The 13,149-nt window shown below is 60.9% G+C and overlaps 1 protein-coding gene across 3 annotated transcripts in view; it reads left to right on the top strand.

The window, feature by feature from the left end:
* Positions 1–13,149, top strand: part of Ripor3 (RIPOR family member 3) — a 70,797-nt gene that overhangs the window by 54,224 nt on the left and 3,424 nt on the right. For all 3 annotated transcript variants that reach the window (XM_069989992.1, XM_069989991.1, XM_069989993.1), the window contains exons 5-18: positions 937–960; positions 1,442–1,495; positions 2,617–2,766; positions 2,874–2,937; positions 3,175–3,218; positions 3,746–3,871; positions 3,979–4,124; positions 4,934–5,063; positions 5,342–5,884; positions 10,870–10,994; positions 11,126–11,273; positions 11,935–12,070; positions 12,215–12,382; positions 12,813–12,974. In XM_069989992.1, the coding sequence (XP_069846093.1) occupies positions 937–960; positions 1,442–1,495; positions 2,617–2,766; positions 2,874–2,937; positions 3,175–3,218; positions 3,746–3,871; positions 3,979–4,124; positions 4,934–5,063; positions 5,342–5,884; positions 10,870–10,994; positions 11,126–11,273; positions 11,935–12,070; positions 12,215–12,382; positions 12,813–12,974 (2,020 nt within the window). The remainder of the gene's footprint in view (positions 1–936; positions 961–1,441; positions 1,496–2,616; positions 2,767–2,873; positions 2,938–3,174; positions 3,219–3,745; positions 3,872–3,978; positions 4,125–4,933; positions 5,064–5,341; positions 5,885–10,869; positions 10,995–11,125; positions 11,274–11,934; positions 12,071–12,214; positions 12,383–12,812; positions 12,975–13,149) is intronic.

Genomic DNA, 13,149 nt, shown 5'->3' with positions numbered 1-13,149 from the left:
CCCCCACCCCAGAGCAGGCCACACCCCCACCCCAGAGCAGGCCACACCCCCACCCCAGAGCAGGCCACACCCCCACCCCAGAGCCGGCCACACCCCCACCCCAGAGCAGGCCACACCCCCACCCCAGAGCAGGCCACACCCCCACCCCAGAGCAGGCCACACCCCCACCCCAGAGCCAGGCCACACCCCCACCCCAGAGCAGGCCACACCCCCACCCCAGAGCAGGCCACACCCCCACCCCAGAGCCAGGCCACACCCCCACCCCAGAGCCAGGCCACACCCCCACCCCAGAGCCAGGCCACACCCCCACCCCAGAGCCAGGCCACACCCCCCACCCCAGAGCAGGCCACACCCCCACCCAGCTGCACCTGGCGTGCCTTAGGATCTCAGAACTCCAGGCTCACGGGAAAGGGGGACCCAGCTTCATGCTGGCCCTGCTGTGTTTTATTTTATTTTTGTCGGTCGTGGGGCCTGAACTCTGGGCCTGGGCTCTGTCCCTCAGCTCTTCAGCTCAAGGCTAGCGCTCTACCACTTGAGCCACAGCACCACTTCCAGCTTTTTTCTTTTTGCTTATGTGGTGCTGAGGAATCGAACCCAGGGCCTCATGAATGCAAGGCAAGCGCTCTACTACTGAGCCATCTTCCCAGCCCAGACCCTGAGCTTTTCTGATCAACGCTAGTGCTTCACCACTTAAACTGCAGTTCCATTTCCAGCTTTTTGCTAGAAAGTCTCATGGACTTTGCTGCCCGGCTGGCTTTGAACCACGATCCTCAGATCTCAGCCTCCTGAGTAGCGAGGATGACAGGTGTGAGCTGCTGGCCTGGTCCTGGACACAGGCCTCTTGTCCTCTGGGTTCAGGTGCCCCAGGATGAAGACTTGGGCCTGGGAGGGCATCTGGACTCTGACTCTTCTTCCTTTCCCCTGTCCTACCCGCAGGCTTTCTATTACGACCTGGACAAGGTAAGCAGAGCTCCTGCACTGCGCGTCAGGCAGGCGCATGCGCGGGGCCTGGCAGGGAGGAGCCTGGCTGGCCGTCCCCTCCCGCCTGCGTGGAATGCTGTGTTCCATCTTTGCATGGAATATTGGCTTCCTTCTCATGTTGGATAGGGAAACTGAGGCTCTCTCCAGGCCGGTGGACCTAGTTGTCCTTGCTAGGGTCCAGCAGAGGGCACCAGGGTCTGGCAGGGGCCCAGGCTTTTTTATGTGGTTGGTCATGAGGCTTGAACTCGGGGCCTGGGCGCTGTCCCTCAGCTCTTCAGCTCAAGGCTAGCGCTCTACCACTTGAGCCACAGCGCCACTCCCAGCTTTTATTTTTCTGCTTGTGTGGTGCTGAGGAATCGAACCCAGGGCCTCAGGCATGCAAGGCGAGCGCTCTACCACTGAGCCACCTTCTCAGCCCCCAGGCTTTTTTTTAAAGCATCTTTTCTTTTCCTGGGAGCAGCAGACGCGCTCGGTGGAGAGGTACATTCGGAAGATGGAGTTCTACATCAGCAAGGTGAGCGGCTGTGGGGTCATGCGTGGGGGTCACAGGGCATGGGGGTCACAGGGCCTGGGGCTGGTGGAGGAGGGGCTGCCGTTGACTCTCAGCCCTGGGCCGGTGGAAAGCAGCAGGGGCTGAGCCCTGAGGAGGGTGTGAGGGTGAGGAGGGGTGGGCGTGGGACGGCTAGGCCCAGCGCCCCCCTGTGGCACAGATGGGAAGTGGAGGCCCACAGCACAGTGTTTCCCATACCACACAGAGGCCTGTGCGGCTTGACTAAGGCCTGCAGTACCTTCACAACTGTCTGCCCGGCACTCCCTGGGAGGCGCATGCGCAAGTGTTACCAGTTAAAAATTAACCCAGCCTCCCCACGCAGGTGGCTCACGCCTGTCATCCTAGCTACTCAGGAGGCTGAGATCTGAGGATCGCGGTTCAAAGCCAGCCCAGAAAGAAAAGTCCCCATGAGACTTTTATCTCCAATTAACCACTCAAAAACCTGAAATGGCGCTGTGACTCAAAGTGGTAGAATATTAGCCTTGAGCCGGAGAGCTTGGGGATAGTGCCCAGGCCCTGAGTTCAAGCCCCACAACCAACCCACACCCCTAAAAAAAGAAAATTAGACAAAGCTAAGCACTGGTGGCTCACGGCTGTCATCCTAACTATTCAGGAGGCCGAGATCTGAGGACTGTGAGCAGGAAAGTCCATGAGACTGTTATTTCCAAATAACAGCAACAACAACAACAAAAAAACGGAAGTGGATGTGTGGTTCAAGCAGCAGAGTGCTAGGCTTCAGCAACATAGTCAAGCAAGAGTGTCAGGCTCTGAGTTCAAGCCCTGGTACTGGGGGAGGAAAGCAGCCCTGAGGGAGGGGGGGTGACACATTCGTGCGTGTTTATTGTGGTCTGGGCGTGGGCTAGGCGGCACTGGGTCCTGGGCAGGCAGCGGCCCGTCGCTGCTGGTGCACGCTCACGGTGCACGCTCACGGTGCACGCTCACGGTGCAAGCTCACGGTGCCCGCTCACGGTGCACGCTCACGGTGCCCGGGATGAGACCCAGGCAGCTGCTGGGCAGCCGGGCTGGGGGCGGCCTGCGGGCACCGTGGCCACCCTGCGGGACAGTGCCACGGCCTGTGCCCGCAGGTGGACGAGCTCTACGAGGGCTATTGCATCCAGCAGCGCCTGCGGGACGGCGCCTCCAACATGCAGCGGGCCTTCTCCTGCGGCCCCCTGAGCCGCGCGTCCCGGGACAGCCTGCAGGAGCTGGGCCGCAGCCTGCTGGAGTGCACGGAGGTGTGCGCCCCCCAGACCTCCCTCCCCCTGGGGGGCCAGGGCGGGAGGCCCTGGGTCCCAGACAGGCCGGGCTGGCTGGCTCCTGAACCACCCATGGGGCTTTGCAGGACATGTGGCTCATCGAGGCGGCCCTGGAGGTCCACCTGGGTGAGTTTGTCCTCCGGATGAAAGGTAAGGGCTGTGTGCTGCGAGCCGAGGGGTTCAGGCGGGCTGGATAGTACAGTCTCAGGGCTCCAGAGCAGCCCTGGCAGGGTCCCCATGTGACTGTGTGCCCCATGGGTGTCCGGCTGTGCGCAGGGCACCCTCCCGTCCGTCCCCCTCCCTGGTGACAGCGTGTCCTCTCCAGACTGCCAGGCTCACCGGCAGGGTCCCAAGAGCCTCTGGCCAGGAACTCCTGTTTCTCTCTAGGCTTGGTGGGCTACGCGCGCCTTTGTCCTGGAGACCAGTATGAGGTAGGGCAGCACGGGGCCAGGCCTGGGGATCCCAGCCAGCCAGGGAGGGAGTTGGTGCTGGGAATCAGGGCCCAGTGGAGGTGCAGTGAGGGGAGGACACTGAGGGGCAGTGAGGGGAGGACACTGAGGGGCAGTGAGGGGAGGACACTGAGGGGCAGTGAGGGGAGGACACTGAGGGGCAGTGAGGGGAGGACACTGAGGGGCAGTGAGGGGAGGACACTGAGGGGCAGTGAGGACACTGAGGGGCAGTGAGGGGAGGACACTGAGGGGCAGTGAGGGGAGGACACTGAGGGGCAGTGAGGGGAGGGCACTGAGGGGCAGTGAGGTCACTGAGGGGCAGTGAGGGGAGGACACTGAGGGGCAGTGAGGGGAGGACACTGAGGGGCAGTGAGGGGAGGACACTGAGGGGCAGTGAGGACACTGAGGGGCAGTGAGGGCACTGAGGGGCAGTGAGGGGGGGTCCCAGGCAGGCGGCCTGAGTGACCCCCTTAAGCTGATCCAGTGCATCTGCCGGGCACCGCCCGCAGGTGCTCATGCGTCTGGGCCGCCAGCGCTGGAAGCTGAAGGGCCGGATCGAGTCGGATGACAGCCAGACCTGGGAGGAGGAGGAGAAGGCCTTCGTGCCCATGGTGCACGAGAGCCTGGACATCAAGGTGGGGCGGGGCCTGCGCCAGAGCCTGGGGGTTAGGGGTGGCGGGGCAGGCGCGCGGGGCCAGGCACCCCTGCCCGCTCAGAGTCCACCCTCACCTCCCACCCCCAGGTGACAGAGCAGCGGGGCCTGAGCTCCCTGGCAGTGGGCACCGTGTCCTGTGACACGGCCGACTTCTTCACGACCCGGCCGCAGGTCATCGTGGTGGACATCACTGAGCTGGGCACCATCAAGCTGCAGCTGGAGGTGTTGTGGAAGTGAGTGGATCCCGCCCCCTTTTGCTCCACCCCCGAGCATGCGCAGAGGGTTCTGGCCTTGCAGGACCCAGGCTGGCCGTCGCCCGGAGCCCCTGCAGCGTGTGGGACAGCGGGCAGCCCGCGCTGTCCAGCCCCTGGCTGGCCCTGCCGGCCACCAGAGCCCGCGCAGGCGCCCCAGGTCCCCCGGCTACAGCCCGGTCTCGTGAGCCTTGTAGTCCTAGGCTGGCCGCGACCTTGGGGAGGGTGGCACTGGGCTCCAGCTCCTGTGTGAGGCCACCCGGCCACCAGGCCAGCCAAGCCCCCAGCATCGGTTGTGGATGTGTTAAGGCTCAGGGTCGGAGCTGGGTGCGAATTCAGTTCTATCCGTTCACATTCCTTGTCTTGGAGCTGTTCCTCCCGCTCCCAGCAGAGTGGAAAGAAAACTTCATGTGAAGAATTCAGCAGGGGCCAGGTGCCTGTCATCCTAGCTACTCAGGAGGCTGAGATCTGAGGATCATGGTTCAAAGCCAGCCCGGGCAGGAAAGTCCGTGAGACTCTTATCTCTAATAAACAACTAGAACACCGGAAGTGGTGCTGTGGCTCAAGTGGTAGAGCGCTCGCCTTGAGCTGAAGAGCTGAGGGACAGCGCCCAGGCCCAGAGTTCAAGCCCCATGACCAACAACAACAAAAAAGAATTCAGCAGAGCCCTTTGCTTCCGAGTGTTTTGGACACAGCAGCTGGGAACCACAAAACCCCTGGGCCCCACCTGTGCCCTGCAGTCCCGTGGCTCCCGCGCCCTAGGGACCAAGGGCCTGTTGTCTTGTTTGTAGCCCCTTCAGCTCAGAGGGCATCCTGGTGTCACCCAGCTCCATGGGCAAGTATTCTCTGGGCAGCAGGAAGGGCTCGGTGTATAGCTGGACGCCCCCAAGCACCCCCAGCTTCCGGGAAAGATACTACCTGGTGAGCCCCTGGGGACAGGGACACGATGGTCCCAGGGGGGCAGGAGGCGGGGTCAGCCTCCCTTGGGGTCCCCTGGGGAGCTTCTGGTGCAGTTTCCCCTCCCCAGTTCAAGCCCTCGGGGTTCAGGGCACAGGTGGCATGGGAGCTGGAGGGAGGACAGGTAGAGGGGCGGGGCCCAGGGACGCCCGCCACCCTGGTGGGCTGGGGCGAGCAGGGCGGGGCTCTCCGGGCCCGGGTGGCTGGTGAGGCGCCCAGGTCCCACACCCCTCTTTCTACAGCCACCGGCGCTGCTGGGCACGCCCCGGACCACCTCCGTCTTCAGCCCCCTGTCCAACGGTGGCCTCCGGGGCCCGGGCCTGCGCAGCCAGAGCCAGGAGCCGCTGGAGATGGACTCCTTCAGCTCCGAGGAACCCCGAGAGGAGGCCCCCACGTCGGCGTCCACCTTGGACGTGGGCTTCCTGCCCTCGGGCATCAGCCCTGCCCCCTCCGTGGAGGAGGCCGGGGCCGCCCCCCTGCCCCTGGGCCTGCTGCCCGAGCTGGCCGGCCTGCCCCGGGGCCCCGGCCTGCGGCGGCCTGGCTGGAGCAAGCCGGGGGTGGACGGCCGCCCCCCGCCCCGGGGCCTCCGGTTCCACAGCCCCGGCCTCCCACCAAGCCAGAAGGGGCAGGAGGAAGGAGAAGACGGGGACCGAGAGGACAGGCCCGCAGGGGCCCCCGCGAGACCCCTGAAGGAGGTGCTGGAGCTGCTGCGGTCCACGGGCCCCACGCAGCCGCAGCTCCGCGAGCTGGAGTACCAGGTCCTGGGCTTCAGGGACCGGCTGAAGGTACGCGAGGCCCACGCGGGGCGGCCCTGCCCGGCTCAGGGGCCCGTGGTGGGGTACGGCCTCACCCAGGCCCAGCCTGGGGTGGGGGCATCTCCCTCCAGGCCTCAGTTTCTTCATCTGTCAAGGGGGGGATAACAGTCCTCACAGGGCTGGGACAAGGATGGCGAGGGGAGCCAGGGCTTGCAGTGGGTACCTTCCTGCACATCGGCCCAGAATCTGGCTCTAACTAGAACCTTCTACCTGGGTGGCTGGGCTGCTGCTTGGCGGTTAACAACCCACACTCGGGAGCAGAGCTGGCCCCATGGAAGACCCCAGCCACCTGGCAAACTCACCCGCACCCAGAGCCTTCTCTCCCACGCGGCTCATGCTGGGGCTGCTGTCCACGGGAGGCATGGGGGCGAGCGGCCCCGCCAGCCTGATGGGCAGATCATTCTATCTTTCTATTACATAAGCCAACTAGACCCCAAATAAAACGTTACACGTGCGCCTACTTACATATGAATCAATTCCAGAAGTCCCCAAACTGCTCAACAGCCATCGTCAGCGATTGTTTCTGTTTTATTCCTAACTTTACTTCAATATGAAAACCAGCACAGGTGAGAGGAAGTTTTATGCCTCCTTTTAAAAAAATTTTTTTTTTTTTTTGATCAGTTGTGGGGCTTGAACTCTGGGCCTGGGCGCTGTCCCTCAGCTCTTCAGCTCAAGGTGAGCGCTCTACCACTTGAGCTACAGCGCCACTTCTGGTTTTCTGGTGGTTTATTGGAGATAGGAGTCTCATGGTCTCTCCTGCCCGGGCTGGCTTTGAACCTCCATCCTCAGATCTCAGCCTCCTGAGTAGCTAGGATTACAGGCGTGAGCCACCAGCGCCCAGCTAAAAAATTTTTTGTCAGGGGCTGGGAAGGTGGCTCAGTGGTAGAACACTTGCCTTGCATGCATGAGGCCCTGGGTTCGATTCCTCAGCACCACATAAGCAAAAAGAAAAAAGCTGGAAGTGGCGCTGTGGCTCAAGTGGTAGAGCACTTGCCTTGAGCTGAAGAGCTGAGGGGCAGCGCCCAGACCCAGAGTTCAGGCCCCATAACCAGCAGAAAACAAACAAAAACACAAAAACAATTTTTTTGTCAGTCCTGGGGCTTGAACTCTGGGCCTGGGCGCTGTCCCTCACCTCTTCAGCTCAAGGCAAGCACTCTACCACTGAGCCACTGTACCACTTCTGGTTTTCTGGTAGTTTATTGGAGATAAGAGTCTCATGGACTACTTTCCTGCCTGGGCTGGCTTTGAACTGTGATCCTCAGACCTCAGCCTCCTGAGTAGCTAGGATGACAGGCGGGAGCCACCAGCACCTGGCTCTGTGCCTCATTTTATTTCATTTATGTTCACAGTGGAGCAAAGTGCCGGTGGCTCACACCTGCAAGTCTAGCTACACAGGAGACTGAGATCTGAGGATCTGAAGTCAGCCCGGGCGGGAAAGTCCATGGGACTCATCTCCAATTAACCCCCATCTCCCAAAAGCCAGAAGTAAAGCTGTGGCTCAAGTGGTAGAGTGGCTAGCCTTTAGTGAAAAGCTCAGGGACAGCGTCCAGGCTCAGAGTTCAAGCCCCAGGACTTCAAATGTCCACATTTTCTTAGTCATTTAAACTCTGTGTGTGTATTATAAATGTGTATACATATATACCACTGTTTTTTTTGTCTGTCATGGGGCTTGAACTTGGGGCCTGTGTGCTGTTTCTGAGCTCTTTCACTCAAGGCTAGGGCTCTACCACTTTGAGCTACAGACCACTTCCAGTTTTCTGGTGATTAACTGGACATGAGCCTGATGCACTTTTCTGTCTGGTTGGCTTTGAATCTTGAGCCGCAGATCTCAGCCCCCTAAGTAGCTGGGATTACAGGCGTGAGCCCTGGAGCCCTGCTCTGCGCTACAGTCTTCTTAAAGGACTTGCATGGGGCTGGGAAGGTGGCTCAGTGGTAGAGCGCTTGCCTTGCAGGCCTGAGGCCCTGGGTTCGATTCCCCAGTACCACATAAGCAAAAAGAAAAAAGCTGGAAGTGGCGCTGTGGCTCAAGTGGTAGAGTGCTAGCCTTGAGCTGAAGAGCTGAGGGACAGCGCCCAGGCCCAGAGTTCAGGCCCCACAACCAGACCCCCCCCCAAAAAAAAGGACTCGCGTGACTCTCTGGGCAATGCCTCAGCAGGCAAAGGCCCTGCCCCTTGTCCTTTGAAAGCCACTGCAGGGTTGACGCGTCAGTGTGCACCTAGCTTCTGCTCCATATCTGTATTCTGAAAAGTCCCTCCACCTGACATGCAAGTCCTGACACTGCAGTCTTAAGTAGCTCTGAAGAACTTCTCTTCTTTGGCCAACCAGGTGAAAACACTAAGAACTCTGGGTCCTGGTTTGACTTTGACTTCCTTGCAAGCACAAGCACTCTACCCTCACCCTTCCTCCTGCCCCCCCTCCCTCTTTTTTTTTTTTTTTTTTTGTCAGTCATAGGGCTTGAACTCTGGGCGCTCTCCTCAGCTCTTCAGTTCAAGGTGAGCGCTCTACCACTTGAGCCACAGCACCACTTCTGGTTTTCTAGTGTTTTATTGGAGATAAAGAGTCTCACAGACTTTCCTGCCTGGGCTGGCTTTGAACCGTCATCCTCAGATCTCAGCCTCCTGAGTAGCTAGGATGACAGGCGTGAGCCACCAGTGCCTGGCTTCTCTACATTTTTTTTTTTTTGCATTCATTGTTTGGATAAAGACTCTTGCACTTTTGTCTGGAATTATTCAGACCTCAATCATCCTATCTAATGCTTCTCCACAGCTGGGACTACTGACATGAACTGCCTTGCCCTGTTTGGTAGCTGAGATCTAGTCTTACTTTTTCCCCTAGGCTAGTTTTGAACTGAGGTCCTCTTGAGCTCAGCCTCCTGAGCTTGGATTACTGGGTGAGCCACTATGCCTTGCTTAGTTTGACTTTCTAAAGAGAAGTTAGTCAGGAATTTATGTACTTTATTTTTTTTTTAAAGAGACAGCGTATCACATTTATGATCTTTCTGCCTGGGTCTCCTCCGTGCTGGGATTACAGGCACGTGTGACCACGTCCAGCCAGCTTGCACACATTTGGCTATGCAGATGTGTGTGTGAAGCCCGCAGGCATGCAGAGTCCACACACGGCCGTCTCTCTTCTTGGCTTTCTGCATGCTGGAATTCCACCACTGGCTGTTTGTCACGCTCAGCACTCCAGTCACTTCTGCAGTAGCAAAAGCTTGGATGGCATCCTTCGTGCACAGCCCTGTCTTCTTGCTTCATGGTCTGCAATTGAGTGTCCAGTTCACAGCCTCTTGGGTCATATTTTTGTGTCTTTTGCACATCCCTGTGTACAGAGCCAGCAGGCACACATGCATCCCAGCTGAGAGCTATGGGCCCTGAGCTCAAGGGCCATGCACATAAAGCTATCTTTAAATAAAACTTGCACAAGGCTTGATGGTTACGAACTCTTGAAAACACTGTGACCTGGCATCTGCCGGCCTAGGATCGAGTGTCCCTGGTAGGCTGCATAGCTCAGTGTTGGAGCGACCACAGAATGTACTAGAATTGAAGCAAGGGCTTCCACGCCTGTGCTGCACACAGCCCCCAGCCTGCCTTGCTCTCCAGCTGCTCAGGGTTTTCTCTGCAGGCTGGTGTTAGGACCACGTTTGGCCGTGAGCAGCCTCTGCTTGGTTGGGCCTTGGGTGTGGTTTGTGGAGGACAAGGCCTGGGTGGGCCGGGCTGAGAGGGCCTGAGATGCGGCCCTGGAGCCAGCGCAGGCACAGAGAAGACTCTCTGGAGCCAGGAGCCAGTGGCTAATGCCTGTAATCCCAGCAACTCAGGAGACTGAGATCTGAGAATCGTGATTAGAAGCCAGCCTGGGCAGCAAAGTCCGTAAGATTCTGCTCTATAATTAACCAGCTAAAAGCCAGAAGTGGAGGAGTGACTCAAAGGATTAGTCTCAGCCTTGAGAGCAAAGGATAAGAGCACAAGGCCCTAAGTTCAAGCTCTAGAAGTACGTGTGTGCATGCAAGAGTGCGTATGCACGCACCCACACATATGCACACACAGTCTCTAGCGAGGGGGCTGCCACTGGGAGGAGCCCCCAATACTTTGGCAGCAGCAGCCTCTTCTGCCATGGTTCCCTGGAGAGGAGATGGGGCTCCTGGGCACCCCTTGGCCTCCAGCGTGAGTAGTGGGCCAGCCTTCAGCTCATATAAAATAGATGGAAGTCACTGTTAAAAACTGGATGGGAAGGGGAGGGGGGACTGGGAAGGTGGCTCAGTGGTAGAGTGTTGGCCTTGCATGCATGAGGCCCTGGGTTCCATTCCTCAGCACCACATAAGCAGAAAAAGCTGGAAGTGGCGCTGTGGCTCAAGTGGTAGAGCACTAGCCTTGAGCTGAAGAGCTGAGGGACAGCGCCCAGGCCCAGAGTTCAGGTCCACAACTGACAAAACAAAAAGCAAAAAAAAAAAAAAAAAAAAAAAAAGACAGGGGCTGGGAGGGTGGCTCTGGCTTTGATTCCTCAGCACCACATACACAGAAAAAGCTGGAAGTGGCACTATGGCTCAAGTGGTGGAGCGCTAGCCTTGAGAACAGAGAGGCTCAGAGACAGTGCCCAGACACTGAGTTCAAGCCCCACAACCTGCCAAAAATAGAAAAAAAAAAAAAAGTCTCACGGACTTTCCTGCCTGGGCTGGCTTTGAACCGCGATCCTCAGATCTCAGCCTCCTGAGTAGCTAGGATGACAGGCGTGAGCCACCGGGCGCCGGCCCCTGGTTATTCTTGCACTAGCTTGCACGCGGGCCTGTGCCCACGGGTGGGGTGTCTGGCGTGGGTCGGCCTCCCCAGCCCCCCTCCCTGCGGGGTTCTGGACCTCTCCCTTGGACCAGCGGCCCTGCCCGGTGGCCGGCGCGCCCCGCATGCACCCGTGGGCCGGCCGAGGGCGCGGCGGGCAGCCCTCAGCTGCGGCCTTGTCCACAGCCCTGGGCCGCGCGGCGGGCCTCGGCCGAGAGCCTGATGGACTGCATCCTCCAGAGCTTCGCCTTCCTGCAGGCCCACCTGGCCCCGGAGGAGCTGGCGCTCTTCGCGGGCGCCCAGGGCGCCGGGTGAGTGCGCGCCGCCCTCCGGGCCCCGCGCCCCGCGCCCCGGGGAGCCTTGCGGGAGCAGCCTCCACCCGTGGGAGCCGCGGGGTGCAGCCCCCGCCCAGCGCGCTGAGAGAGGCCACCCTTCTGCTCAGGACGGGCCCGCCCTCTCCCGCATCGCTCAGCACGTCGGGGGAGCTCACTGCCGGGGACCCTGAGCTGGATGGGGAGCTCACGGCCGGAGACCCCGAACTCGACGTGCTTCTCACCGTCCACCTCCACATTTGCAAGGCCCTGTTGCAGGTGGCCGGGCGGGGCCGCGGCGGTGGGCGGGGCCGCGGCGGTGGGCGGGGCCGCGGCGGTGGGCAAGCCTGCGGTAGGGGCGGGGCCGCGGCGGTGGGCGGGGCCGCGGCGGTGGGCAAGGCTGCGGTAGGGGCGGGGCCGCGGTGGTGGGCGGGGCCGCGGCGGTGGGCGGGGCCGCGGTGGTGGGCGGGGCTGGGCGGCCTGGGCGCTGGGAGGCCGCGCTACAAAGGTAGTGGACATTTGGTGCAGGCTGCCTTGGTCCACCTCTGGGCCGATGACCTTGAAGTCCCCCTGTGGGAGGTGCAGGTGCAGGCCAGGTGGGTGAGGGGTCATGTGACTTTGTGCACCCCCCCCCTCGGCTGCTGTGTTCATTTGTAGATGCCGGAACCTCAGCCCAAACGGGCTCAACCAAAAGGAAAATGTGGCTCGCGGTACTTAGGGCCTGGACTGACGGGCTTCAGGTCCGGCCGTGTTCAGGGGCTCAAATGCCATCCCATCCACTCTCGCCCTGCTCTGGCTCTGCTTTTCAATGTCCTCCTGGGAACTGAGCCCCTTCTGATGGGAAAGTGGCTCCTGGCGGCCTCCCCCCGGCCTCGAGGGCCCGGCCTGGCTGTCCTCGAGGGCGTTCCCTGGTAACCCGGGCACCCTGGGCTCCTTCCAGAAACTCGCCTCCCCTAACTTGTCAGCACTGGTCCACGACTACCTTCTGGAAGAAGCGGAGCAGCAGAGGCAGGTCCTGGAGGTGCTTGCTGACCTTGACTTTGAGAAGGTCGGCAAGGCCATGAGTGTGGAAGAGAGTAAGTTGCTGCGCACGGGCCGGGCGGTGAACGCCCAGAGCCTCCCTTCCCCACTAGGATGGGGCTCATAGGAAGGAGCCTGTCTCGGGCTGTGGTGTGGTGGCTGGTTCTCGCCCAGCCTCAGGCTTCTGAATCTGCTCTCAGTCATCCCGCAGGCCTGGTGCCGGAAGGACTGGTTGCTGCTGTGGCGGGGCTGCACGCAGCCTGGCCATGTGCTGTCCTGCCCGGCTCTCACGCTCCTGAGCCAGCTCAAGAAGACCATCCTGCCCCGAGTGCGCGTGCGCGGAAAGTACCCGGGACAGCTGGAGATAGGTGCGACCCCGCCCATCCCACGCAGGGCAGGCCCGGGGAACAGGGACGGTGGTCTTGCTGTCCCCCTGTGCCAGGGCCCGCAGTGCCAGGCCGGGCCCCCAAATGCCCAGAAATGCCAACTCCAGAGACACAGTCCCCGCCCCCTGCCTGAGCCTTAAAAGGGTCAGGGATGCCAGGAGGGGTGCAGGCAGCGGGCACTGTGCCATCCGGGTCCTGAAATGCTGGCTGCACTCTTCAGGGGCCAGCCGCAGCAGTTTCCTCTGCGGGGCGGGGGCAGCTCTCAGCGCTGGCCACGTCCAGCGTGGCAGACACAGCCTGTGTGACGTGTCCGGCATCCCGGTGGCCAGGCCACGGGGTTGCTGTTAGAAAGCCTTCTCCACTCAGCGGCTGGATGAGGACTCAGTTTCCCCTTCTGGCTCGCTCGGGCCAGTGTGCCACAGGCTCTTGGAGCAGGTAGTCAGCTGCAGTGGGCTTCTGCCCACGGCTGGCCTCCCGGAGGACTGCACGATCACGTGGTTCCAGTTCCACGGCTACCTGCGGAGGCAGCGTGTCTCCGAGCTGGACAAGCACCTGACCCAGCTCACCAAGGAAGGTAGGGGCCAGGCGGGGGTTTGGGAGCTGCTCAGTGCCACGCTCCGGTGACTTGGACATCGTGTCTAGCTGGGGGTAGAGTGGGGGGGGGGGAGACTAGCGAGGGGGGGAGGGGAAGGGGTGGTTTTTAAAAGCACCGTGATCAGGGCTGGGGGGCAGTGGGTACTGGCTGCCAG

Source organism: Dipodomys merriami, unplaced genomic scaffold, assembly GCF_024711535.1.
Source record: "Dipodomys merriami isolate MVZ:Mamm:240054 unplaced genomic scaffold, mDipMer1.0.p SCAF_39, whole genome shotgun sequence".
Taxonomy (NCBI): Eukaryota; Metazoa; Chordata; class Mammalia; order Rodentia; family Heteromyidae; genus Dipodomys; species Dipodomys merriami.
Note: the sequence above shows the minus strand (reverse complement) of the source record. Positions and strands in the feature narration are given on the sequence as shown.